We start from the raw sequence: 23917 nt of genomic DNA, 5'->3' as shown, positions 1-23917 counted from the left end.
GTTGTACTTATGTACAGTTGCAGATTAGATGACACCCCCCACCCGTCTGTAGTCTAGCCCAGTGCTTTGTTAATGCTCTTAGTAGATTTACATGGAAAAATCTGTTCATCTTTACATTTGTTAGATGCCATTTAATAAAGAGAAGATTCAAAAAGGATTAATGGAAAGTGAAGCCCTCTACATGAAAATAGTTTTAAGAGCCTAAAGGCAGAGGAAAACTTCTCAGCCCATCAATGACTGAATTGTGTTTGAAAAAGAATAAACACAGGCCTTGTTTTTAGAGAGAGTTCAGAAAAGCATCTTGAAGAAATACCTTTGTTGGACACCTCCAGTCTCAATGTGACGTACATGCAAAGAAGAGGCTGCTTGTAACAAGGCGCTCAGGTGATCCTCATGTCCATGCAGATGACATCCACCCCCTGCCCGGGGCCTGACCACAGGGCCTCTCGTCCACAGTGAGCACGCACATCACAAGACTGCATGTTTGCAGCCGTGGTAAGCTCTTTGCCTGTCTTCAGACACCTGACTCAGCTTACCACCTGGGGTATCAATAGATGGGCTCCCAATCATGAAACGAATGTTCCCCTCATGATGAATTGTGGACCATTTGGGGTAAAGTTGGTGATCCCTGACTTTTCATCTAGTGCCATCGTCAGGTCAGAATTTCAATTTGTCACTTTGGTTTTTGACCAAATACCTACAAAACCGTTGAGCTTTAGCTCCAATTAGCAAATGTTCCCTTCATTGTGAGCATGTTAGCTTGCTTACATTTCTTCATTTTATTCATTTAGCCTCAATATGTTCTACTTCACACACCATCTTATTTTTTCATATATATGTAGTGTCCTTTATTGATGTATTCAGGTTATATTACTATCAGCATTTACTTTGCTCTAGTTGATCCTCACTTTATCACTGGATTTGTCCCTTCAGAGACCCACTTCCAGAGCCCCTTAAGGTTTCATCTAATCTACTCTGCTCACAAAGTGTAAATTGCCATCAGGCAGCAGTGGTTAGCCCAGCATTAAATGGATTAGATTGGGCTAGCATGGTGGGTTAGTGGCAGGAGACAGGTTGGGAACCTGAGTCGAAGCCCTGAATGTCCATCCTCTGACCCTGACCACTGATTTATTCTCATCATAAATATTTATTGCACATGACAGTGTTTGAAGTGCACCCCCAATCCCATGTGATGTGAAAACAGTTCTTAATCTAAGGTCGCGTGCATGTGCGTGCGTGCATGTGTGTGTGTGTAACTTGTTTTCTTTGTGAGGAAGCTGGCGCTGTGCACCTGTTGTGCAGAAAGGTTAGGTGACTTTGACAATGGACAGGAGACAGATACTGTGTGCTCTATTTTCCACTGGTATCAACACTGTTAGCATGAGCAGATCTTTATCACACACACACACACACACACACACACACACACACACACACACACAAAAAAAAAAAAAGAGCAAATGGATTTAGTCCACAACATTTCCATTTCAGCCCCAACTTATTTTCAAGCACACTCAAATGGTTTGATATCATAGTTGGGGAGGACTGCGAGGTCATTCCAGTCTGAGCAGATGTCTCTGGCTGAGGGGAACTGTGACTTTTCTGTCTCCTGTTTCCACCATAAACAAATCCTCTCCTCAGTCCCTCACTGGGGGTTTCACAAGAGTTCTCGAGTTCATTTCAGTGCTTTGATTATGAATGCTCTGCTTCTTCCCCCTTTTATTTGTCTTTATCTCCAGAGGTACATTGCCTTTGAAGACTCCCAGGATGGCGAGAAGAAGGATCTTCAGTGCCGACTGGTGATGCTGGAGTCGCACACACGTCAGCTCGAGCTAAAGACTAAAAACTATGCAGATCAGAGTAAGTCCATTTCATGGTGTCAGACAGGTCTTCTTGTACTGACTCTATTATTGGAAAAACTAACACGCACACACACACACACACTCACACACACACTCAAGCCAGAATCCCTCTGAGCAGAATCGACAGTTTGCGGGTCTGGTGACTGTTCGTTAGCCTGATGTGCCAGAGGGCAGATGGACTCCTATGCCCCTACTGAATAAACGCCATTAGTAACATACTATGAGTGTTTGCCTGCCAAGTCTGCTAAATGAGCTGCAACAGGATAGACCGAGCATGTTCCAAGCCGTAGACCACAGGAGGATTTTAGAGAGCTAATGCCCTGACTTTAATTTTTAGTGTTCATGTAAAAAGTGACTCATGATTATGTCTTTTTCTGAAGTAAGAAAGAGCTTGCAAATGTAAAGGATATTCGATTGTGGGGAAAAAAGCATCGCTGCAGTGACTGCACTGAATGTACTGCATGACAGACAGGAGTCACAGAAGTTTCTGTGGTCCATTAATGTTTTTGTGTGTGTGTTTGTGTGTGTGTGTGTGTGTGTGTCTGTGTGTGTGTCTGTGTGTGTGTCTGTGTGTGTGTCTGTGTGTGTCTGTGTGTGTGTCTGTGTGTGTCTGTGTGTCTGTGTGTGTGTCTGTGTGTGTGTCTGTGTGTGTCTGTGTGTGTCTGTGTGTGTCTGTGTGTGTCTGTGTGTGTGTGTGTGTTTTTCTAACCAGGAAAATCTGTTTAAATATGCGAATGGTTCGAGCCTATATGTTTGTTTGTTTGTTTTTAATCAACTGCCAGTTTTGGCCAATTTAGACAACCTGAATATAATCTTTCTTAAGTCTCAGACTGTGCTAGTCTTTCCAGGGCATCTGGAGAAACCCTCATGATGTGTGCATGACTGCACATGTTGACAGCGTGTGTGACTGCTTGTTTGTTCCACCGCCGGACCGTAACATATGCCGAAGGGAAAATTTGAGAGCTCTCAGCAAATTTCTCTTTACTTCTTTCGACGTGACACTTCCCCTTTTTCTGTTCATGAGTTTCATTAGTGTGTGTTAGTCGGCCGAATTGGCAGCAGTGTGACTTGGATCACTAAGTTGTTTGATCTTGTCAGTGGAACACACACACACACACACAAACAGTATAACTCCATAATCCCAAGGACACTCTGATGAATGTTCTTATTTCATTACTTTGTCATTTTATTCCAATGGATGGCTCAAAATATAGAAATATAGAAACACACAATTCAGGGGGATTTGGGAAAAGTGACTTGAACTTGGGACTGGAGCTGAAGTGATTAGTCGGGCAACAGAAAAATAATCTGCAGCTGTTTGGGAATCAATTCCAGTCATTATCAAGCAAAATGTTAAAAATATGTAGCGGTTTCTCACGTGTCTTAAATGGGAGGATTTGCTGATTCTCTTCTCTCTTTGGACTTTTGTTCAGACAAATTAAGACACTTGTCACCTTTTGGCTGTCAATTTATTGCTTAAATCATAACTATTTTTTACTTTTTATATATTATTCTATTTTATTATACTATCAATGAGAAGATCAGGACTTTCATGTGGGGCTTTACTTGAGGGTCACTTCCCTTTACCCTCACACCTCTGTATCTGACCTGAGTTATTTCTGCTTCACTCTTTAACCACTTGTTCCTTTTATCAGCCCTCTCATAACCACACAGAATCACAGTTTACATCAGTCTTTGCAGCTGCGGTCTGAACACTCGCTCTTAAATGATCGCGTAGGTGTTGAATTTCTCAAAATTCTCTACTTGTGCCTTTTTGAATACCTGAGGAAAAAGCAGTTTCTGACTTAAAAACCGGCGCTGCAAAGCCGGAAGCGTGGAAAATGAAGTAGGAATGATCCTGTGAACGACTCGCTCAGGGCACGGACACTTGTACGGATTTGCAAGGGACGTTTGATTTCCACTGTCCACCTTTTGTAAGATGGAATTTTTCCTGCTGGCATCCAAAAAAAACACACATCAAGACCGCTGTGCTGTTTTAACTACACACTACAAAGCTTAGAGCCACCGCTAAAAAATGGACTACCATTGATGCTGCCTGGATGACTGAGACTGATGGTTGCTCTGTAGATAGGTGTGTGAATTGTTTCTAACCTGTTTTTTTCTTCTGGTTAGACGGTAAACATGAAAAAAGTAGTAATAACATGCAAATGTTTCACGACTAAAATGTAAGGTTTTAATGGAGACAGTGTCATTCTTCACCCTGAAGTTACATTAAAATGTGGCAGTATCAGACTTTTTAGACCCCTGTAAGCAGAGACCCAATGAGCTGCCATGTCTTTGCATAGATTTAGATGTTTCAATTATTATTGTTGTTAAAATCACATCTGCTATTGATGCCGTTTAATGTTGGCTCAAAGTGTTTGATTTCATAGCTGTGATTCTGTGACTCAGAGAGGTGTAATACTCCTGTCAAAGCGCTCTCCTTGGTGCAGTCCAGGAGGGGTTTGCTGGTGCACGGCAGCCCTCTTCTGGCTCTGACATGTTATTACAGGAACCACGCTACCCGCACTTTCATTCTTGATTTCCCACTGGGTAAATCATTTGTCCATGGAACAGTTTCATGCATGTTATGTCAAACAATTTTTGAAATGACATTAGTTGATTTGTATAGAACAACTGGTGTTTTGAGACAAATCATCTTGTTGTTTTGCTGCAGTCTTTCGGCTTGTTCTGTCCAGTGTGCTTTAATTAGTTTCTCTCTTTTTCATCCAGTCAGCAGATTTGAGGAGCGAGAAGCAGAGCTCAAGAAGGAGTATAATGCCCTTCATCAGAGACACACTGAGGTATGCCAGGCTGGGATTAAGATATACGTATAAATTCATCAGCAGGTTGTTCAGCTGTGCATGTGCTTACACAGTAATGCATATTTTTTTACTTCTTTCACAACACAATAACCAATGGTGTGTATGGATTTATTTTATGGGGATTTTCATAATTTACAAATTGATTCTCATTATTGATTCAGAAATATACACTCATACATACAGTATATGAATATACTGTGCAGTACAGGTGAGCAAAGAAGCAAAAGACAAACATAAAGTCCAAGACAGATTTATAAAGAGGCAAATCAGGGTTATGAAAACAGCTTGTCCTGGGAGTTAACAGATGAACCAAGCATGGGGCATGTTAGAGGTGAATGAAATTGAACATACAAAGAGGAAACGGTGAATGTATAAATTCATTGATAATGAGTCATTTGTTGCTACCCCACTAGAAATAGAAAAATAATAAGTGATGATAGTAAAGAGACAAAAGAGAGAGACAATAAAACATCTGACCTGTCTGTGACAGAAAAACAAAGGTACTGTGAAAGTGAATAGAGTGGGCTGGTTGAAGGGGAATCGAAACATGACGTGTCTAATCATGAAATCTGTTTCTGCTCAGTCTTTGGTCCACCTTGGTCTATTATTCAATATACATCACTAACAGATGTCCAGTGTCCAAACAAGCCTCTCAGGCTTCAGCAGCCAACCGCCCATCTGAATAATGTTGAATAGAGAAGATAAAAGTAGAATAAAAGCTGTCATGAACACACTGTGAGTACCTCACAGCTGTGTCTGGACACAAAATACTTCTATATGAGAGACCATAGTAGGAGGTGTGGTGAGTAGTTACAAATTTGCTGCAGTCTGGGAGAAACATAGTCATATATTTTTCAATCACTTTAGAAGTACAGGCTCTCTTGAGAGTCTAATGCATAGAACACAAGTGTACCTCAGCAAGAAAGTAGGATTTTTGCTCATTCCATGGCTCCCTGTGTGTTATAAACCTTCCAGATGATCCACAGCTACATGGAGCACCTGGAGCGGACAAAACACCAGCATGCAGTGGCTGCACCAGAGCCCTCAGACACAGGCACAAGCACAACAGCCAGAACGCGGTGAGACAACCCAACAAGAGCCACTGCAGTTTTTCCTTACTGAGTTCATTCAAACATATAACGTTAGTCAGTCCTATAAACATTCAGACTTCAAATGGAATATTCATTCCAACAAAGCAGAAGCTCTGGTCTTAACCTTTGCTCTGTTTGAATATCTTATCGTTACTCCTATCCATCCTCCATCTACAGCTGCATAAGAGGCTGTCCTGCAGAAGATTAATTTGATAAAAGATCCTGCTGCATACATCAGATTTATTGATATTCAGTAAATGTTGAATTGTTGAAATTGTATTCATCCACCACATGATTAGACACTTTGATGACAAAATATGTTTAAATTGTAATTCAAAGAAAAAATGAAGCAGAAAATACACAATCTGGGAAAACATAAAACAAATCTGAAAAATTCAAACAGATTTCACGGGGCCGTAGATCAGTTTATAAAAGTGTAATGGAATCAGTATTGGGGACTGTCTCTTTTTTCTCACTGAAATCAGCCAGTGGATAGTTGGAAGGTGATTTAGGATTTTCTTCATGTGTTTTTTGTCCTTGATACAGAGATATTCTGCCTTGTTTTAAGGTGCTCCACTGCAGGTAAATTTAGAAAAGAAATGGAAATCTTTTTCAAGTGCAAATATCTCAGCCTGATATTAGTAGAACTGGTTGCTTAATATAAACTGGATTTCAAGACTAGACAAGGTTTATTGTATGTGAGTGATGCTCCAGGTCCACAACCCTGTTCCGGAGCAGTTTAACCACTGCAAATTCTACTGCCACACACACATCTTCCCCACAGGCAAGAGGCAGAAATGTGTCAGAGAACCTGTCTCAGCAGACGAATCGAGCTGAGAATTAATGCAGGAAAAGGAAAAGAAACTGAAAAATGAGAACTGTGCAAAATAAAGAGAGAAATATTGGGTATTTGTAAGTGAAGATGAATGTTTAGGAGAGGATGTTGACAATGTAATGAGAAGACCAAGTGTGGAAGCGAGACCATCATTACCAACAGCTGGAAGGAATTAAGCTGGGGTTGCTTGAGGCAGATAGAGGATGCTGTGGAATGTGTAGGTCAGGCCTGTAGTTTGTTTCCAGATTAATCTACTTGATGGGATGATGAGCTTTGTGGTTGATTGCTCACTTGCAGAGTAGATTATGCTGCAGGGAGACAGGAGGTGAGGTTGATATTTGTTTTATATTCAACATATAGTTGAAGCAGAGATATTGGGACGGAGAAACAGCCCTATGTGTCACCAAGCGTCGCTGTTCATTCCGTTTGACTTGGTTTTCCTTTAAGATTTTCCAGTATTTTGACTGATCCAAGCATTCCAAGGCTGCATAGAAGCAGCCCCACCACACTTCCTGGTGGGGAGGGTTTGTTTCTGCTAGGATGCAGTCTTTGGCTTATGACAAATAAAGGGTTTAAGGTTTTTAGTACAGTGGTCCAGAGGCGCCATGTTCTCATCATGCCATTAAACCTTCTTCCACTTACGTACCTTATGGTAAACACTAACCCAGATGTCATGTTTTTTTCATCTGTGGCTTTTTCCTTGCCTCTCTGGTAAACACCAATGCAGCAATTGTGTTTGCACAGGGTGACCCTCCACTGTCTACAGGCTTCTCCACGGCCTCCCTCACTAGTGCCCTTCTCACCCTGAGTTTTGGAGAGGGGCCTGCTCTAGACAAGCTTACAGCTGTGTGATATTCTGAGGGGTTTTTAGTATCTTGGGCATGCCCTTGTATCCTTCCTCTGATTAGTTCTTTCCAATAAACAGATAAGCCTTTTCGGGGGGTAATATATGTCTTCATGATGGAAATGTTGGATGTTGGTCATTTGGTTAGTAAACCACTTTGGTCCAGACCGAAATATCTGGACATATATTGAATGCATTGGTATGCAGTTTTGTACAGACATTTCTGATCCCCAGAGTTATCTTATTGACTTGGGTGACCCCTGACTTTTCATCTTGCGCCACCATGAGATTGATATTTTGGCACAGAGCTAAGTGTTTGGATGGATTTTCATGAAATGGTACTGATATCCACATTCCCCACGGAATAATTTGTACGATGTTTGGACATTGTTAGACTTTTCTTCTGCGGGCATCTTCAGATTAGACTTTTAACTTGCCTAATACCTTGATTTCTGACCAAATACCTGAAAACCTAATGACATTCCAGCCTCAGCTGTACTTACTTGTCTGAAGTGTTAATCATCAAATGTTAGCATGTTAAAATGCTAAGCAAAGAAGGTGAACGTGGTGATACATGATACCTGCTAAACATCACCATGTTAACAATGACATTGTGGACATGTTAGCATGCTAACTGTAGCATTTAGCTCAAGTACAGCCTTACAGAGCTGTTAGCATGACTTGAGAATCTGGTTGTCAAAAAAGTGAACATGAAACAGTGTGAATAGTGTTTGGTAGAATTTCACTGTACGGTGTATTTTAATGTACTGTAGACTATATCTGTGCATTCAGGCAGCCCCCTGTATTTCCTAGCCCCTTACTATCCCTCCAGTTAATGCAGACACTTCCAACCTCCCTCCCACCACACACACACAAACACTTTTTGATCAGTCTCTCTGTTTTGCAGCCAATAAGCTGCAGCCTGAGAAGAGGCATATGGAACGAGCTGCCTCAGCATCCAAAAGAGAGAGGGAGATGGGGAGAGACAGAGAGGGAGGGGTGGTGGGCGCTATCAGAGTGAGAAAGGGAGAGCGTCAGAGTGTTCTAGACTGCCCAGAGGCAGCCGCGTCGCATCTCGGCAGAGGATAGGAAGAGTGAAGGAGTAAGGAAAAGAGTCGCCTGCCAGAGGAAGACACCGGGGGGAGGAAGAGGAGCTGCTGCTGCCAGCCTCTCCCTGCTCTCTGTGGATGATCCACTGCTCTGCTGTGTGTGCTGCTGCTCTGCTTTAATCAGCCACTGCTGCTGAAGCCACCAGGATTACTGTTGTTGTTACTGCTGCTGGCAGATTGTTCTGCCTGACCTGCTCCCACTCTCCGTCTGCCTCGATTGAACTGCAGTATGCAAAGCCTGGCTACACGGATACAGCATCTTTGACCTCAGCGGTACATGCACCCGCAGTGGTCGATGTCCAACCAGAGGTCTGCCGAGGGGAATTTGGTGGTTCAGTGACCCCCACCTCATCTGCTGTCATTATTTTTGCCCCCCAACCCTCCTGGTCTCAGTTGAGGCACTGGGCCATGATCTGGGGGGGCCATGAGCCCCGGGTGTATGCTGCTGTTTGTTTTTGGCTTTGTAGGGGGAGCGGTGGTCATCAACTCTGCTGTACTGGTGTCTCTATCAGTGCTGCTGCTGGTTCACTACTCTGTCTCTACTGGCGGTTTACCTGCCCTGCCTTCCTTACCCTCCTTACCCAGACCCAGCAGGTATAACATGTATGTTTCTGTATGTTATCTAAATGTATCTTAACATGCTGTAATCTGTGTCTTTGTAGCTGCTGCTGGTTTGTAGCCATGCAGTTGCAGTGTTGCTGCCATGTGGGTGTGTTATAGACAGACAGTATGAGACTGCACACTAAAAGTAGGTCAAGAGAGAGATGGGAAAAACGACGAGTCATACCTGGAAGATTTCACCACCTTAGATTTATCCATTTAACAGAGTTTTTAGCTTTTTCTGATTATTATCATCATGTAGTTAGGATGAAAGAGTAGCTGAGGACTGATAGCGAGCATGTGATTTTTCCTCACCCCTCAGTTCGAACAACAAAAGGCAGCATCGGTCACTATCAGTGGCCTGCATGTGACCTCCTCCTCTCAATATGGTGGTGTGTCCATTGTTTTTGGGCTGCTGCTTTTCATTGCTGCGTGCCGGCTGCTCTTTTCACCATGGCAGCCATTGTTGCGCTCACACTGTCATATTTTTTTCATACCAAGTCACTGGAGTGAGAGCAGCTGCTGGTGTGTGCTTGGTCTGATGCTGTGGAGGGTGCAGTGTATTTATTTCAATGTGTTCCTATGTGTTAGTCAATAATATTGGTCTTTCACGAGTCAGAGCTCAGGTGAAATGGAAGTTTGAGTATGAACACCTCCATGCAAGTGTGAGCTGGTTCATGAGTGTTATCATGATGGCTAGAAATGATAACAGGTATTTGTTCTTCTTGATGTGTCCCTCAGCTGACCACTTTCAAGTAACATACAGCAGAGTACATCGTCATAGAGACACATACAAATTAATTTGTGTTTTTGCCTGAGCTAATAGTTGGGAGATAATGGACTTTATGAGGCAGCTTTGTTTCTCTTCCCACAACTTCACTGCCAAACTGCCTCAAGGGGGTCTTTGCTACAACACCTCTGTAAAGTCTTTACTCAGACTTGTCACACAGTTTGTTTGTCTAACGGATTACGTAATGCTCATCTCATCCACTGCACTGAAAAATGAACTAATTAAAATGCAGGCTGAAACAGATTAACAACCTGCCCATTTAATTTCAAGTGACTTCAGGTTTACTGTGGTACAGTAGCTGTTACACAAAACTTAATTCATCACTTCATGCTATAGCCTATGCCACTTTCTCTGCAGGAACCTCCTCACCACATGGAGACAGAGGGTCAAAACATTCAGACTAATGAAACGTGTCCAAACTGCTTCATGTAGTGCAACATTTATCCCATGTTCTATTGCCCAGTGTAAATCACATGCTCTCTTGTACCATGCTGTTGTATGAACTGCTTTCCTTGCCTAAAGAATTCCTTTGCTACCAAAAGCGTGTTTGCCTGGAGACGTTAGCATTTAGCTGAAAGCACTGATGTGCCTGAGTACAGCCTCACAGCTGCTCCAATTACATAACAGGGACTTGACAAACAGGCCGATCTCAAACACTTATTGATTCCTTTGTTTCAGAATTGCCCTTTTTCCTTTTGAATCATCCTTCCTTCCATTTATATCTGTATTCAGAAAGGAGCGTCCCATCTCCATGGGCATATTCCAACTTCCTGGGACCGATGGTATGACCGCTGACCTCCAGAGAGAACCTGTGGACACCCCTTCTGAGCCATGGAGATTCAACAACCTCAGCCACCCACGGTCCAACACCAGCCTCAAGGTATGACACACCATTACACACACTCACACAAGAGAGTCCTGCTCTGAATGTAAAAGAAAGGCTTCTTTGTGTCACTAGAGCACTAGTTGTAAAGTGTAAAGTTACAGTCTGAAGTTGGCTTGTAGAGCTTCCCACGAATCAGACTGATGACATCATCCCCAGTGCCCCTAAAAGCGGTAGTGGAAACAAAATGCAAACACTCAATGCCAGCAAACACCAAAGAGAGTACATTTCTATTCCAAGAGAAACGATTGTTCAGTGTGTCCAGAATTTTTAGCAGTCTGTGTATATGTGTGTGTGTGTGTGTGTGTGTGTGTGTGTGTGTGTGTGTGTGTGTGTGTGTGTGTGTGTGTGTGTGTGTAGCTGGGTGGCTTGGAGCCCAGCAAGCAGAGGAAGTGGTACCATTCGGGGGCCTGCCTGAAAACCTCAAGGCTGGGTGGAAAGGACACAGTGTCTTCACATTGTTGCTGTTGGAAACCATGCTGCAAGCAAAGCCCCATCATGAATATTAATGACCGCCTAATAAGTATTCATTTGCTGTTATTTCACTAGTACAGGGTCAGAAGGAAATTGTTGAGAATTGGGAAGTGGTTTGCGTTTTGTTAATCTTGATAATCACTCATTATAAGGACTTGTGCTTTGTGACTGGCGAAGCCAAGGTGGTTGATAATTCTTCAGCTCCTTTCACGCACCTCACCCTGAGACCTGAGTACAACAACGGTGTCACAGTAGATCTTTCTCACTCAGCTTCCACACACACACACACACACACACACACACACACACACACACACACACACACACAAAAGTCTTCCAGACACCCCCAGTGCAGATACACAGCAGTGCCTTTGTGTTTTGTCCTCTGACTTGACATTTCCTAAAGATTTACAGTTAATGTTCCCTTCCATGCCATCTCACCATGTGAAGGTGAGTGCATGTGTGCCTGTGCTTTTTTTTTGAAGTTCAGGGAAGAGCCATTATCAGCAGAAAAGCAGCAGAGGGAAGCTTTCCCCCTATTAGTTGCCCAATGCTGCTATAGCAACAATACAGTGATGCCAGCATGTAGACAAGAGATGTGAAAGACAATACTCCCATCAGTGCAGAGAGAGACACAGAGGTGGGAATTGAAGAGAAAACAACAGTGTGGAGAAAGTTTAACTCTCTCCCATTTGATGTCCATGGAAGCTCTGAAGTCTTCCCTTCCCCCCCGGTCTGATTTCAAGGTGACCTAGCAATCCGTAGGGATGCTTTGTTGTTGTCCTGATTGATTCTTTTCCATCGGGCACTGTGCTATTTTTAGGGCTGAAGCCACTGGTATTAACGGATCAGAACAATACCGGGTTAGAAATGATGCATGCTACGAAGGGCTGCTGAGAGCTGATGAAACCTGAGAGTGTTTGATTGGTACTGTAAATCCACTTCATTTTCATTCATCTACACTGCAAACCTTTGCCAACCAGGTCACCCTGTGTACTATCAAAAGCCATGAATACTGCTCACTACACGGTCACTCCCACACAGCTTTGTTTTATTTTCTCATCAGTTCTGATGGAAAACCCTTTTCCCGCTCTTTCTTGGAACCTTTATGCCTGTATACTGGTGTACATATTGCTTTAGTTAAGTTTCTTTTTTGCTTGAAATAATTTCAAATAACAAATGCTAGGAAGTATTAATGATCAAGGTCTTTAATAATTAATAATTCGCAGGAGATTTTTCCCAATCAGGAAGCTGATCAGGCGCAGGTAGACCTGTCTGTCACTCATGGAGAAACTAACCACTGCAAACCAAACTTATCCACTTTAGTAGTTGTGTTGCAGACTTTGCTGTAGTGTGATTAAATACTATGCTAACATACTGGCAATACCTCATATCTGATTGAAACTGCATGATGCTAACTAACTTCTTCAGCTGGCCTGAAAATTGATTGTTTTTAAAGCTACAGAACAAGTTGTTAGACCATTTTCAGAGCAGATATTTGACTGCTCACAGCAGGAAAAGCACATGTAATTGATAACTGCATTCAGTTCAGAGCTCATTTCTTACTGGGACTGTTGATGTGTTTATTCTGTGCTTCTCATGCTATAACAAATCAAAATGTGTGCTGTGAAAGAGGTCTATTTGAGACGATTTAGCAGCTCACAGCCTCTTTACACTTTCAGGGTTTACATGCATTTCTTAAGGCTGTTTGTTAAACACAGTTGTGGTTGTAGGTTTGCTAGAAGGGATGATTTTATGAAAGGTGCACTGTTGTGGGTGTGTGTTGTGGTTTGGTTAGTGTTTGTGTTGAGTTGTAGCTGCATGGCAAAGTGCACACTTTGACACAGTTGGTGCTGACATCTGTTATTTTTGGCTTCATTTTATTTAAACAAATGGAATGTAGATTCATATGCTAATGGTATTTTCTGAGAGAGTCTTCAGAGTTTGAAGAATCACAACTCAAAGTCAGCCCACTAACACCTGAGCTCACAGCTGAATTTGCTCACTTGTCATCATGTGACCTAAGTATGGAACTTCAGTCATGCTTTACAGCTCTGGAACAAACTAGTAAGTGGACTTTGAGTTAAGATTCTGTGATCAATTTTGACCCCCACTTCTTCAGAGTTGTTTCTTTAGTTGACTTTGAGAATGGAATGATGCCATTTTGATAATTTTGGCTTGATCACACTTTTGTGTTATTGTGATTGGTTTATATATACACAAATGTGCTGCTTTAACAACTAAAAATGTGGAAGGTTCGTAATGTTGAACAGATAAACATGCTATGTCGACTTCATGAAGATCATGATTCGCCGTGTTATCCCCTAACTCTCTTCTTTCTCCTCTCCTCCTCCTCCATGTTAAGGATGAATTGTCCAGTGCGAACCATGGAGGCTCCAAGTACGGTACTCCACCCAACCAGGGAAGTGTCTCCAGAAGTGGATCCAAATCCAACACCGCCATGTCCTCTCAGGGTGGTACCTCTAAATCAAGCACCCCTGCATCTACATCTGCTAACTCACAGTCCTCCACACCACTATCTCCTCATGATGGAGGGTCCACTGGAATGAGTCCTATGTCCAGTGGGTCTGCCTCTGCCACACCCCTCTCTACTGCTGCTTCTGATGTTGCCATGGAGTCTGTGGACACGCCCCTGCAGGAACCGGAAGTTTCAGATGGGCTCAACAAGAACCTGGACAGGAACAGTGGGAAACCAGAGAGCAGTAAGAACATTGAAGCAGTGCAAGAAGGACAGCAGGGTCAGCTTGGACATGATGGTCAGGACTCTCCATCCCTCAAAGACGATGGTCAATACTACAGTTAAAACACCTTGTCTATGATGTTTACACAGGACTGGTGACTTAGACTATAACCTATAATAATACACTGCTGTTGGGTGTGCTGGATTGCTCACTCTGTTGTTTTGTGTCTCTGCTTGTTGTTCTAGATGCAGCAGACAATCTGGAGAAGTCAGAGGTGCAGGCCATCATTGAATCCACTCCTGAGCTGGACATGGACCTTGATGCCTGCAGAGGAACAAGGTAGAGGACTGGTGATTAGATACGTTATTATCATTGCACACACACACACACACACACACACACACACACAGTATGTTGGCTTTTCTCAACAAATCCCATAAAAAGGTAAAAACCAACAAGGTTAAGGCTTAAGTGTGTTTCACATACATACGAGGTAACATTTAGAGCCACTTCATTCAGTGATATGCCCGGTTTGAGGAGGTATGAAAGTAAATTGAACTTTACTGTCAAGGTTATTAACAACAGGTCATATGAAGCAGTTTCTGCCTTTAGGAAACCTGTACACTTCGTCAGAACTGCTTGCGAGGTGGTTGAATTATTTTGGAATCCCCCTACTTCAAAACATTTTTCTCGACATTGAATTTGGAGGGAGCGGTGGGGCTGCACCCACCCAATAATCTGATGTTCACAACTGCTTCACACACATAGGCCAGCTACACAGACACAAGAAAATAGGCAGGGTTCCATTTCTCTCTCTAGCTCTTGTTTTTCACATGAATTCCTACGATTGTAAGCTCCAGAACAGCTCCAGATTAGGCTAAGTGTTGGCTAAGTACGTGTATAGAAAAATAAACTATGGTGTATGTGTTCATATAATAAAGCAATATGTCACAAAGTGTGACATGAGGCACCTTAATGTGCTTCTAATCATTTTTGGAAAACTAGAACTCTATGACTCAGAGGAAAGAGTTACTGTCTGTCAGGCCCTTCTTGTTAGTAGGATCAGTTCATGGTCGGTTTGGGTCTTGCCATGAGATTTACATTGAGATTGACTGCCCACCATATGTCATGCATTCAAATTCACTAGTATGAATGTGTAGAAATTAAAAGCCATTAATGATCATATTGCAGTCTCATTCCTTCATCATGATGATCATCATTTTCTCCCTCTCTCTCGTTTCACATTTCCTCCTTCTACCTTATCTGTCCATCCAGCACACCAACTAAAGGTGGCATAGAGAATCTAGCATTTGACCGTAACACTGACTCTCTGTTCGAGGAGCTGTCGTCTGCAGGAAACGACCTGATAGGAGACGTGGACGAAGGAGCCGACCTGCTGGGTAAGAAGCCTCACTTACTCGTGATGTGACACTAGAATCTCTTTTACAAACAATTCTTTTCCCCTGTCGTATTCTCTGGATTGTTTTTTCTTTGGCTGCGGGGCTTTATCATCCTTACAGATGAGTTTTCTGGTGTGTATCAATAAATTTCCCCCAAAATGTCTTCATCAGCTCCTTATTCTCAACATTTGTTTCCCTGGTCCTGTGTTCAGTTTCAGTTCCCTCTGTGACTTTCTTATGGCTGTAGAAAATAGATGAGAGTGGTGCCTTTGTGTTGTGAAGGAGTAGTACTACTATAGACTAGAGATGTTCAAAAATGAGACCATTTAATTTACAGAGTCTCATTAACCTGTTCCACCATCTCTTGCATGACTCTCAGACTACAACTTTCTCGGTAAGACTATGAGAACAGTATGTCAGTGTGTAGGATGGAGAACTATTGTTTGGAGCAAATGGAACGATGAAACATTCATGTTGTTTTCACATTATGGGTGATCGTTTTCAGGTATGGGTCGGGAAGTCGAACATCTCATCCATGAGAACACCCAGCTGCTGGAGACCAAGTTAGTCCTCATTATAACTAGTGAAGAGTTGTTTTCTGTTTTAAAGCCTTTGCCAGAAATAATGACATAAACACTAAATGAAAAGGGGCTTGAATCCTAAAGCAGCTATATCAGCATTGCAGACTTTGTTACATCAGTGGGCTATTCTGGCTTGAATGCCAGATACTAGCATTATAGCATTATCCACCTTTTTCTTCTTTATACTGTATACACCTGTTTACTGTTAATGAGCTAAAATGAGCTAATTGATGAATACATGAAAACAGAAATATCCCTCTGGATTGCATTATTGAGAAACAGAACAGTACTGCCACCTTGTGTTTAGTGTAGATATTACATTGCAAAGTATGTTTATCTGCATGTGTGTTTGTTTTCAGAAATGCTTTGAATGTGGTGAAAAATGACCTGATAGCGCGCATGGATGAACTGTCTTGTGAGAAGGAGGGCCTGCGAGGTGAGCTGGATGCTGTCACTCAGGCTAAGACCAAACTGGAGGAGAAGAACAAAGAATTAGAAGAAGAACTCAAGAAGTGAGTTGTTTTGGACAGCCCACCAGTCTACATATTGCATTTGAGTGTAGACCTTAGAAAGATGGTGGCTAAAGACTTTGTGTACTTGCTTGCAGGATTCGAGCAGAGCTTGAGGAGGCCAAACAGAAGGTCAAGAATGACAATGAGGATGATGTGAGTCCTTGTTATTTATGTCTGAGTGATACACCTGTATGAAAGAGAGGAATGCTACCTAATGCTGACCCTTTTCTAAGTATCTCTAAATATGACCATTTCCATAACAATAAAGCATTTATTGTTCCCTGTAAAAAGCTTCATCACCATCGTTTTCTTAAAAGGCTAATATGAGCATGTGTCATGTATAATCTGCACATGTATTCAATAGTGGTTCAGTGGTGTAACGGTGGTGTTGTGCCTGCAGAGTGATGTGCCTACAGCACAGAGGAAGCGCTTCACCAGGGTGGAGATGGCCAGAGTCCTGATGGAGAGGAACCAGTATAAGGAGAGGCTGATGGAGCTGCAGGAGGCTGTCAGATGGACAGAGATGATCCGGTAAGACAGGAGGCAGCAGGTTTGCGGTCCAATAACAGACTGGATCGCACCATCCATAATCACAAATGAGCAGAATCAGATAAAACAAGCTTGTTTTGTCTGAACTGACCTCAGCTTGTTGTTGAGGTCAGTTCAGGTCGGAGAGAAGTCAATGTGCTTAGTTTCCTAAAGAAAAAACATTAGTTCAGCTCACAATACTGTTAATATATCATTGGTATACTGTACATTACTCAATTATGTGTTATATAGCAGCTGTAAATTGTCCATGTGATGAGACAGTGCCGGTAAGTCACATTTAATATTTGTTTAACAACTATTGAGTTGATGTGAGGAGATCTCACAGATGGTTTATGTAGAAAGTGTTCTATAAACAGCAAAAAGACAAGTACACAACCCCTCGTCATGGTATTTCTTCTTCCACAAAATGGTCTGTGGCCAAGTGTCAGTAGTACAGACACCAGCATGCAGAGAGCATATTAACTAGACAGCCAAGATTTCTTTCCAGCTCACAGAACAGCTTTCATTAGCTACTGCTGAGTTTATCTCAGTTTTCCCTTTCTTCTGCTTCATTTGCCTAATTACTGTCTGTACATGACAATGATTCGATCACGAAGTGCTGCTGCAATTGAATCCAGTTCCCGGCTTCCTCGCATTGATCTTTGACAAACACGCACACGCACGCACACACACACACAAAGCATCCACAAAGGGAAAGTACAAAGCGATACCATACAGAGAAAACTGGTGGTTTGGAGGTTTGATGTTTCAAGTAGAGATGGAGGAACTGACTGTAAAATCCCATTTCAAGCATTCATTTTAATCCAAAGTGAATTGTTTCTCTCAGGGCTTCAAAAGAGAACCCAGCTCTACCAGAGAAGAAGAAATCCAGCCTCTGGCAGTTGTAAGCTCCTCTTTTCTTTTCACTTCAGCTCTTAGATAAACTGTGTGATGACTGTGATGTTTCTGTGTTTCATTTTGCTTTTCTTTTGTATTCCATGTTGTATGGTTGTTTTCCCCAGGATGTAGGTAAATTGTTGATGTGGTAATGGTGTCTATTGACTTGGCTTCGTTTTGACAACAAACTGAACAGAGGAGAGCCATCCAGCATGCAGTGGCTCTGATCTCAGATCTGAGCTGCTTCGCTGGCACAGTTGTCTTTAATTCTTTATTAAAAGTTAAACATCAAACGTGACAGAAGCTTCTGAGAGAACTTGGGTTGGGAGGAAGCACTTGTTTGCTCACGTAGGAACTAAATCTGAAAGACTGACTCTAACTGATCCCTGTCTGGCTCTCCTTTGTTGAGTGTCATAAGGAATGAGTTTGGTTTGGACTGAGGGAGGACATTCTGTGGGGCAGGTTTTTGGCCACAGGACTGGGGCAGATGTGTGTAGAAGAGAAGCAAAAACTGATAAATCCACCATCTCTCCTGCCCTGTTTTTGTGTGTCCCTCTGTATTCTGCCTGATGTTGTGATGTCTGTGTGCAGGAGGTGTGTTGGGAGGGTTGCTATGGAGGTGGGAGGGAAGACAGGAATATGGGTGGAATGTCTTGGTCAAAGCAAATATACTTATTGATAGATGCAGACTCAGGGTATCTGCTATAAAAATGTTCATTAGAAACATGCTAAATATGTATTGCCATACAGTATGTAAGCTGTCAGGAGAAACGTGATGAATACAGCGTACTGTAGAGTGAGGGGTAAATGAAAAGTGTTGCTGTCAGGCCTGTTGTGTTCTGTGTTGTTGACTAACGTCCTAGTCGGTGCACAATATTAACCCTGCACTCCCGCGCTCCTGCACTCCAGTGTTGTGGGAGGATAGCTTCTCTGATGCTTTGCTGTTAGGGATACAGGCCAGTGGGGTCTTGACAAGTTAACAGGAACATGCACCTCAATGTGTGATTGCTACCTGTATGAAAGCCGGCATGGTGTGTTGGCATGGGAAAGGAACCTTTTTACCCTTAAATGTTGAGCCCTACCTTTGCCGCTGGAGCTACTGCTTGTACCCACCCCTCTATACGTTTGTCTGTGTGCTTTGTTTTTCTCTTTCCTTTCCACTTCCCCGCCCTTACACCTCCAGTTTCAGCCGTTTGTTCAGCTCGTCGGGCGGGGCAGCCAAGAAACCGGCGGTGGAGGCCCCAGTGAACGTCAAGTACAACGCACCCACCTCTCAGATTCAGCCGTCCGTCAAGAAGAAGAGCAGCACCCTGCAGCAGCTACCCAGTGACAAGAGCAAAGCCTTTGATTTCCTCAATGAGGAGTAAGTCGCTCACTGAAAACATGTGATGCTGAGGCACACCCATTTCATACCTGACTCAAAAGCTAAGATCAAGAACACTTGATAAATGGAACAACAGGCCATTCATCTACTATCTATGCCTTAAAAACAACGTCATGAGCTTCATTAGAATTTGAAACCTGCTTCAAAGTGGACTCTGGTGAGATTTGTTTGTGCAGCAGATGTGTGTTGTAGGCTGTAAGTGATGTATAGCCCAGTCCATGTTTTTGCAAATCATCTCATCAGCATGTGAGTGTAAGCATTTAGCCTGATAGATAAGAAAAGGAGTTAAACCAGAGCTGTGCTGAGCTTGTGCCCTATGGAGTATATTGCAAGTGAAGCATAGTGACCACACTGTAATGTCTCCATAGTATTTTGGTAGAAAATGCTTATGTCTTATCCCATTTCTATATGTTTGTGTGTATGATATATGAGGCCCAGTTTCGGTCATAATCACTCATTTCCTGTGGTCTCTTTGACACTGGACAACACAAATAAACACACTGGAAGCACTAAAAGTGCAGCATGACTGACTGTCACTGCAATTTGATTCCCACAGGTGCGTCCATGTACAACCCCGGTCCCAACAAAGCTGGGGCGCTCTGTTAAACAATTTGAACGTCAACGTCATTGATTTGTAAAATGCTTATTCTGAATTTGATGCCAACAATACATTTCAAACAAGTTGGGACAGATGGGAAAGTTGTGGAATGCTCCAAAAACACCTGTTTGGATTGTTCCACAGGTAAACAGGTTGATTGGTCAGTCATTCACAAGCAAGGATGGAGCGAGGTTCACCACTTTGTGAACACATGATTGTGTAAAGGATGTTACTACATGGATCTGAAACAGTTTGTAAAAGCGTTTTTGGTAAACGCAGTTTGTTTGTGAATGATTGCATTCTGTATTTAATGTCATGTTTTACACAGCGTCTCAACTTTTTTTGGTTGTAGCGCTGACGATGGTGATGCAGATCATCAAAACTGTCCAATGAGTGACAGTGGAGACCTTTCAGTCTGCATAGGTTAATGGTAGCACATTTTGGTTCCCTTGTGATAAGTTAGTGTGAACACAAACTGGACTAGAACTTAAAGATAACAGTGTGTCATTCTTTGTGGACCGAATGATGAACTACAGGCGTGAAAGTGCCCGCTCAAAAAAGTTTCATTTATTTTTGTAGAAAACGTAATTGCCCAAGATTAGACATCTGTGTCAGAGAGCTGTTATGTCTTTCAGAGTGGCAGCCAATAGCGTGGTGTCCAGACGAGAACAGAAGAGGGCTCAGTACCAGCAGGTCAAAGCCCACGTCCAGAAGGAGGACGGCAGAGTGCAGGCTTACGGCTGGAGCCTGCCTAAGAAGTACAAAGTAAGGGGATGACTGATCTGTTACTCTTCAGATGATGGTGCAACTATTGTGATGAAAATTCTAACAGAAAAAAGCTGTAATGCAATGGTCCTGTTTCTTCATTTTTCAGGCCAATGGTGGTCAGGCAGAGAGTAAAATGAAGAATCTGCCTGTTCCTGTCTTCCTCAGACCACTGGATGAGAAAGATGCTTCTATGAAGGTATTTGCTCCAGCTTCTTGGTGTACAATAACTGTACAATGGCATACATAATGTATATGTTAGCTTTCATCCTCAACATTAAATACACATGTTTTTAACCAGAATGGGAAGGCTAATGCATGTTTGCCTGAAGCTGCTGATGCAGTATTAGCCAGATGCACCAGCAAACCATTCTAATACCTGCAGTGAATGGCATTGTGGTTCATTTTCTTAGCTGTGAATGTGTGATTAATGGGATAATCAATGACTGTTTTTTTTCCTTACATTATAAAAAGGTGATTTTAACTAGCTTACTATTAGACTAAGATGTTATAAGAATAAATCTGTAGAATCTCTTCCCTGAAGTGAGTGAGTGAATTTTAAATCCTTAATAACAAACCAGTTTGCAGTCTCTTTTTCATGGCTTTGACACCCCACGTGTCTGTTCTCCATATGCCCGCTCACCAAAGCTTTGCTTGTTGCTCCATAAGAGTAGCTAACATTATGGGCATGATTTGGATATTAAATGTTAAACAGAACATATTGCTGTAATATTGTACCAAGCACTGATACATTGACTTTTAAACAGGAGCCATTGTTTGAATAGAGGAGACATTGCTGTTTAATAGATTACTTTAATGTTGAAATATTTGAAATAAAATGTTCATGTTCTTTTATAAATGTCTTATAATAGCTTGCAGATTGCATGTGGAATATCCTCAGGCTTACCTTTGGCACCTGGGTAAAACCAAATATAAGATATTATGTTTTTCTTAAGTCACCCAGTCAGCGATCCGATTGTCAGTCGAGTAACCACGATTGGATGCTCTGAGAATGGAAACAATCATCCTGATAGGAATGCACTGATGATATCTCATACATATCTTGTTGCATGTGACTGCTGTAACTGTGTCTTCAGCTGTGGTGTGCTGCTGGTGTGAACCTCTCTGGAGGGAAAACCAGAGATGGCGGCTCGATCGTAGGAGCCAGTGTGTTCTACAGTGACGTGCCTGGACCAGAGAGCCCGAAAAAGAAAATAGGATCTCAGAGCAGCCTGGATAAACTGGATCAAGAACTCAAGGTACACACACACACGCGCACACATACACACACACACAGATTCCACTTGTTTTATCACCACATGTCCTATCCCACAAGAACACATGGTGATAAAAATGTCATGTTACCTTTAGCTACAAAGCACATATTCTCTCTCTCTTACACACACTCACACACACACACAATGTTTCATGCTCAGTCTCTGCTTTTGTCTGTTATTGCAGGAGCAGCAGAAGGAGTTGCGGCAGCAGGAAGAGCTGTCGTCGCTGGTTTGGATCTGTACCAGCACCGAGTCCACCACTAAAGCTGTCGTCATTGATGCCAACCAGCCTGGAAACATCCTGGAGAGCTTCTTTGTGTGCAACGCCCACGTCCTCTGCATCGCCAGCGTACCAGGTCAGCAGATCAACACATGTCCACATTGAGAAAGAGAGGATTTTATCACTGACATCTGTATGTAAGAACTCGTTTGGCATTCATAGAGGGATTGCATCAATTACAAGGAATGGCATGTGTTCCGCTTTGTGTTTACATATGCATGTTTTTATTTAGGTGCAAGAGAGACGGACTACCCAGCTGGTGAGGAAGTAGCTCCAAACTCTGAGACAGGGCCAGCCGGAGATGGCGGCTCACAATCAACCAACAGCAGCTCGGCTGGTGAAGACGGCGTGCTGGGAGGCATCACTGTTGTCGGCTGTGAAGCTGAGGGAGCAGCAGCTGTCCCTCAGACAGCAGTCAGTCCGGCAACAGACGGAGAAACCGGTCAGAGATCTTTACTGTTTGATCCCTTCTCCACCTGACATTAGCATGCATTCTTGGTGATCAGGGAATTTATCAAGCATCTCAGACTCGCTCTGCAGGGTCAGGCTGAAAAACACTGCTGCATGCTTTGAGGTCAGAATGTCTTGCTACTTTAGAATGCTCAGTGCTGTTGTAGTTTTCTGACAGTTGCAGGTTGAAATATTAAACAATCCCAAAATCAAAATGCAGTAAATAGCACACCTTTTTGTATGTGTAGGCTGCATGTGTGTGCTACAGGCAAATATCATAGGTGACTAAGCTATCTGACTTTTAGGAATACACGGCTCATAAAGAAATAACATGTCTCCTAAATAAGACATTTCCACCATCAATATCATGGCATCATGAACAAATTCATTTATAAATTATTAAATATTAAACCCACAATTTGTGAGAATGCCATACAGAAGAATTTTTACCTTGATATTATGCTGAATCGTGGGAGGTGAATGAGTCCTAAGTGAAGAATGTAGCAACAATGCTTCTACATCTTTGCCTAAAAGTGGAGCCAAAAAACAAAAGAGACCGATTTCCTCTGAGGTGCTTGATAAAAATTTCCCCAGATTGTGTTTTGTTGAAGCCAAAATGCATTCAGCCACATGTAATAATGTATTCAAATGAAAGGAAAAGTGGGATGATGTGATAATTGTCACATTAGCAACATAAAAAGAAAGAGACATGCAGGACAATCTGCATTTTAATGAGGGGCCGGCAAAATCTGTAATCACTGCGTCAGTATACTATATATTCCAAAGCTAAAATGACACTATAAATATTACCTTCACGTTGAAGTTGCACATATGAGCCCAGTTTGTTAAGAGACGGTCCTCTGTACAGAATCCAGACCAGCAGAGGAAGCCACAGAGGCGACAGAGGCCAGTGCAGGGCCTGCTGACCAAAGAGAGAGCCTGAGGGGAGCCTACACCGAACACGTGTTCACCGACCCGCTGGGGGCTCAGCAGACAGCAGAGGCTCTAGCCAACTACTCTCAGAGGTAACATCAGGAGGCCCATTACCCAACACAGCGTCATTACAATCCAGTCCCTCCAATAAAACTGCCAATTTTAGCAGGACAGCCATAAACAAACCCACTGAGCAACAACATCCAGTCGCTGTAAAGCCATTTACTGTTTGGTCATGAAACCTATGTACATATTTGTGTGATGGTAAATTATTATTGCACTGCATTATCCCTCCAG

The 23917-nt window shown here is 42.6% G+C and overlaps 1 protein-coding gene across 3 annotated transcripts in view; it reads left to right on the top strand.

The window, feature by feature from the left end:
• spag9b (sperm associated antigen 9b) overlaps positions 1-23917 on the top strand; it is a 36899-nt gene that overhangs the window by 7455 nt on the left and 5527 nt on the right. Inside the window, exons 2-21 of one of the 3 annotated variants that reach the window (XM_041962475.1) lie at positions 1740-1860; positions 4596-4666; positions 5663-5766; positions 10689-10836; positions 13679-14120; positions 14261-14354; positions 15291-15415; positions 15921-15978; positions 16356-16508; positions 16604-16661; positions 16909-17039; positions 17884-17940; positions 18059-18061; positions 19117-19296; positions 20551-20680; positions 20790-20879; positions 21778-21939; positions 22142-22313; positions 22470-22679; positions 23556-23712. In XM_041962475.1, the coding sequence (XP_041818409.1) occupies positions 1740-1860; positions 4596-4666; positions 5663-5766; positions 10689-10836; positions 13679-14120; positions 14261-14354; positions 15291-15415; positions 15921-15978; positions 16356-16508; positions 16604-16661; positions 16909-17039; positions 17884-17940; positions 18059-18061; positions 19117-19296; positions 20551-20680; positions 20790-20879; positions 21778-21939; positions 22142-22313; positions 22470-22679; positions 23556-23712 (2666 nt within the window). The remainder of the gene's footprint in view (positions 1-1739; positions 1861-4595; positions 4667-5662; positions 5767-10688; positions 10837-13678; positions 14121-14260; positions 14355-15290; positions 15416-15920; positions 15979-16355; positions 16509-16603; positions 16662-16908; positions 17040-17883; positions 17941-18058; positions 18062-19116; positions 19297-20550; positions 20681-20789; positions 20880-21777; positions 21940-22141; positions 22314-22469; positions 22680-23555; positions 23713-23917) is intronic. The other 2 variants (XM_041962477.1, XM_041962476.1) reach the window with 2 other exon arrangements.

The sequence above is a fragment of the Chelmon rostratus genome, chromosome 21, assembly GCF_017976325.1.
Source record: "Chelmon rostratus isolate fCheRos1 chromosome 21, fCheRos1.pri, whole genome shotgun sequence".
NCBI classification, from domain to species: Eukaryota; Metazoa; Chordata; class Actinopteri; order Chaetodontiformes; family Chaetodontidae; genus Chelmon; species Chelmon rostratus.
Note: the sequence above shows the minus strand (reverse complement) of the source record. Positions and strands in the feature narration are given on the sequence as shown.